General features: G+C 44.8%; 1 protein-coding gene across 4 annotated transcripts in view; it reads left to right on the top strand.

Moving 5' to 3' along the window:
• fcho2 (FCH and mu domain containing endocytic adaptor 2) overlaps positions 1–5000 on the top strand; it is a 65316-nt gene that overhangs the window by 23883 nt on the left and 36433 nt on the right. For all 4 annotated transcript variants that reach the window (XR_006021407.1, XM_042058679.1, XM_042058680.1 and 1 more), the window contains exons 5-7: positions 518–670; positions 1384–1488; positions 2932–3030. Coding sequence is in view for 3 of the 4 variants with exons in the window: in XM_042058679.1 (XP_041914613.1) it covers positions 518–670; positions 1384–1488; positions 2932–3030 (357 nt within the window). In the remaining variant the exon portion in view is untranslated. The remainder of the gene's footprint in view (positions 1–517; positions 671–1383; positions 1489–2931; positions 3031–5000) is intronic.

The raw sequence follows: 5000 nt of genomic DNA, 5'->3' as shown, positions 1-5000 counted from the left end.
CACCTAATGAAACATGAAACATAGCTGCTGAATTAGGTGTGTGTTTGTGCCTTTGTGTGTGTGTGTGTGTGTGTGTCTCTCTCTCTCTCTCTCTCTCTCTCTCTCTCTCTCTCTCTCTCCCTCTCTCCCTCTCTCCCTCTCTCTCTATCCCAGAGTGTTTTTGTATGTGATCTTAAAACAAGCATACAAGACAAACTTACATCCATCCTGTTTTCCTTGTTAAGTGCTCCCTCTCATCCTGCCTGATCCGAGTTCAGTTCAGTACAGTAATAAATAATTATAAATGAATAAGGATATGAGGAAAGAGTAGAAAGACTTTTGTTTTAATTTCGTAACGTGCTTTTTAGCCAGGACCAGCATCATTCATTCTTATGATGGTTGTGTTGTGTTCAGTCCAAAATGGTGGAGACACGGCACTCTGTGTCGTGATTCTGGGATTCAGAGACACAGACACACACACACACACGCACACACTGAGTAAGACACACAGTTAAGTGAAGGTGTGTTTTCTGTGTAGACTAAGGAGGAGGTGGCCTCGACGCTGGAGGCGGTGCAGAACATCCAGACGATCTCGCAGGCCCTTCAGAAGGCCAAAGAGAACTACAACAGCAAAGTACTGGACCAGGAGAGGCTGCGCAAGGAGGGGGCCACCACTCGCGATGTGGAGAAGGTACACACACACACACACACACACACACACACACACACACACACACACACACACACACACACACACACACACACACACACACACTTCTAGCCCCTTTGAACTGCTTGTTCAAGGTATTTCGCCTAGTGGAAAATGTACAAATGTGGTAGTGTAGTGGCTAAGGAGCTGGGCCAGTATGCAGCAGTCTGGAAAGTTGTGGTTTCAATACCCAACATCCACCGTTTTGCTCTTGAGCAAGCCACTTAACCTCCAGTTGCTCTGGGGACATTGTAATCCCTTGTAATATAATATAATTGTCTTATGTGAGTGGCTTTGGATGAAAGCATCTGCTAAATGAGTAAATTGTAAAAAATGTAAACCGACAGTGGAGGTAGTGACAGAGCCAGTTCAGTTCATTTCAGTTCAGTTCGGTTCGGTTTAACTTTTTCGATAAAATATTGCCAGGGGTTAAGAATCATGGATGAATCTCTCTTTCTCTCTCTCTCTCTCACTCACAAACACACACACACACACACACACACACACACACACACACCACACACCACACACACACACACACACACACACACACAGATCTACACCCTCAGAGTCACAAGCACAGAAACCCATTCATGTACTCAAATCCTAGTCAGTCCTTTATTAAACTCGCGTGTGTGTGTGTGTGTGTGTGTGTGTGTGTGTGTGTGTGTGTGTGTGTGTGTGTGTGTGTGTAGGCTGGAGTGAAGGCCAAGAAGGCCACTGAGGCCTACAAGTCTTACGTGGAGAAATATGCCACTGCCAAGACTGAGTTTGAACAGAGGATGGCAGAGACCGCACAGGTGAGAGAAGTGTGTCTGTGTGTGTGTGTTTGTGTGTGTTTGTGTCTGTGTGTAAGAAGCCGCAGATTTTGTGTGTGTGTGTGTGTGTGTGTGTGTGTGTGTGTGTGTGTGTGTGTGTGATGTACACTGTATCATCTCTAGTCTGTGTTTTTTCCCCAGTAATGGGATCATTGTGGCGAGTGGAGATTGAAACCATCTGAAGTCTTGATTAGATAAACTCTAAATTAAAATCAGATTTATGCACACACACACTCACTCACTCACCCATACGCACACACACACACACACACACTCTCACCACAAGTCAAAACTGCACAGTTGAATGCTTGAGCACACACAGGCCCTCTGCATTTTATCCAAGGGAAAACAGGAACGCTTCCTAACATCACAGTCTGCGTTGCCCCCCACCCCCCCACCACACACACACGCACACACACTCTCACACACACATCCGGGGTAAAACAAGGAAACGGCAGTCCTGGAATATCACATTGTAATCTTGTCAACATCGTATGGCACACATGCACAGAGTTTAGGTCGCCCAATGTCCGCTGACATCGTCCTTAAATTCTTTGTGCTTATGTGTGTGTGTGTGTGTGCCTGTGCCTTTGCCTGTGTGTGTGTGTGTGTGTTTGTGTGTTTGTTTTTGAGTTTGTGTGTTTGTTTTTGAGTTTGTGTGTGTCTGAGTCAATGAGGGGTTTTTTTGTGTGTGTGTGTGCGTTTCAGAGAGCGAGCAAGTGTGTGTGTCTGTGGATGTGTGTGTGTGTGCACATTTGAGAGAGTGAGTGTCTGTGTGTGTGTCTGTATGTGTGTGTGTGTGTGTGTGTGTGTGTTTGTGTCTGTGCGTGTATTTGAGTGAGTGAGTATGTGTGTCCGTGTATGTGTGTGTGTGTGTCTGTGCGTGAGTTTGAAAGAGTGAGTGAGTGTGTGGGTCCGTGGGTGTGTGTCATATGTTTATGTGGTGAGACGGGCTCATCCTTGCACCGTAATTATCTCGTTTATTCTTATTTACCAGTTTCCTCTCGTTTCTCTCGGCTTCTCCCAAAGCCACACTGTCAATCACAGACAGCATAAACACACACACACACACACACACACACACACACACACACACACACACCACGCTGTGTGCCGGCGTTTTAGACCACCCAAAAAGGCAACACACAGAGGATGTTCCTAAGAATTACACACACCCTTACACACACACACACACACACACACACCCATACACACAGACCCATATGTTTTGAACTGGTCACGGAATGGTCTGCTTTGATGCATGTGTGTGTTGTGAGTTGGGTTGTTCTATGTAGTGTGTGTGTGTGTGTGTGTGTGTGTGTGTGTGTGTTTTTTAATGCTCTTGAGATGGGTTCAGTGTCTCCGGAAGAGGAGCTTTTCTATTTCAGTCAAGGGTACTACTGAAACTTTGTGTGTGTGTGACAGAAATTTCAGGGCATTGAAGAGAACCATATCCTACACATGAAGGAGATTATTCAGTCTTACTCCCGTTCTGTTGAAGAGACACACGTTCAGATCGGAGAGGTAAGAAAGCGCCGCACGCACGGACACACACACACACACACAATCTCTTATTTGAATCTGTGAGTAAGGGATTAAAACATTTCCAATAACATCATGTATTGCTATTATACACTATACACAATTATACTCACTCACTCACTCTCACACACACACATACATATGTATACACAGCCAGTGGCAAGAGACTAGCCAGTGTGCATATCCAAATTTGTGTGTGTCTGTCTGTGTGTATGTGTCAGAATGTGAGTGTGTGTGTGTGTCTGTCATCTGCATTAGTGTCGGCTTTGATCACTGTAATTGTTTGAGGGTGAATCAGGAAACTGCGTTTATGCTCAGCAATTAAAATCTGATCAAAAGCACATTGGGCTTTAGGTCTCCTTCGCTGGGCGGCTGATTACTGCACACACTCCTACAACCACGGCACACACAAACCACGATCCAAAACACACACTCACTAACACACACTCAATAACTCATATGATCAGAAGATTATGTCTATTGATTTGGTTTGTGTGTGTGTGTGTGTGTGTGTGTGTGTGTGTGTGTGTGTGTGTGTGTGAAGGTTTAATGATTTAATTTTGCATGTATTTTGAAAGTTCATTCTGATCCACCATTGGGTGAAAATAAAAATCTGGAAATTATTGCATTGTGTGCTGCAATCCCTGTAAGGACCACAGGGGGCGACATGGATCCATTCTCACTGGAAAGTCCATCCATGAGGAGAATATCGCAAAAGAGACACACTTACTTACTGTCTCTCTCTTATACATGCACACACACACACACACACACACACACACACACACACACACACACACACAGCACTGAGTGCCATCTCTGTGGTTAATTAAAACAGAGCCTGAAGGTGGGTGATAGCTCTTCTAAACAGCTGGAAAATTACACACACACACACACACACACACACACCACACACACACACAGAGCTCCTCTCTATATCTGCCTTGAACACACACACGCACTTGTACACACAGACATAAACACATCCACATGCAAGCATATAAACACACGCAAACACGCGCACACACACACAGTACACACACACATACACATACACATAAACACAGATCCAGATTCTGTGATGAATTCCCTTTAAACCATTGAACCATTGATTGAACCTTATATAGAGACACGTATGGGCAGAGAGATCGAGATAGAGAGAGAGAGAGAGAGATAGATAGAGACAGAGAGAAGGAGAGAGAGGGCAGCTCATCAGTACTGAAGCTGGCATAATGCCTCTTCATTCATGACCGTTTTGAAACAAACCCACACATTTATGCTTGCTCACACACACACATTGACACACACACAGTATTCCATTCTCTCTTTAGACTCCAAGTAAACTTCCATGTTAATTGTGTTTGTGTCTGTGTGTGTTTGAATGCCAAGCTTCAGAGGATTGCATGCCAATTATGTCCTCTGAGAGGAGTGTGAGATATACCAGCCACACACACACACACACACACAAAGAGAGAGAGAGAGAGACGAGGCAATGCTGCAGGAGCCAAGCCAAAGTTATAGATCTGTGTGTGTGTGTCTGTTTATCACAACATTGTGTGTGTGTGTGTGTGTGTGTGAAAACAGGCTCTATGGCACTGGCAGGATTACTCTGTTTGTCGTCATCATGGGAGATGACTCACTCACTTGGCTGACCCCAATTTCCTGCTAAACATCTAAACAAACAAACAAACAAACAAACACACACACTCAAAAACTTGTAAATCTGCTTGTTTTACCCAAAATGACACCAGCGGGCCAAGCAGCCAGTCAAAATAAACGACAGAATGGGCCAGGCCTGCAATGGAAACAACTGTCCCATACTAACACACACACACACACACTCACACTCTACTTTTCTCTCTCTCTCACACACACACACACACACATTGTCATGCACACACGCTTACATAGACACACTATTTTTTCCCCCCAGAGACAAATCTGCCGAGTGC

This window comes from Alosa sapidissima, chromosome 13 (genome assembly GCF_018492685.1).
Source record: "Alosa sapidissima isolate fAloSap1 chromosome 13, fAloSap1.pri, whole genome shotgun sequence".
Classification (NCBI taxonomy): domain Eukaryota; kingdom Metazoa; phylum Chordata; class Actinopteri; order Clupeiformes; family Clupeidae; genus Alosa; species Alosa sapidissima.
The sequence above is the reverse complement of the archived record's forward strand: the minus strand, read 5'-3'. Positions and strand labels throughout refer to the sequence as shown.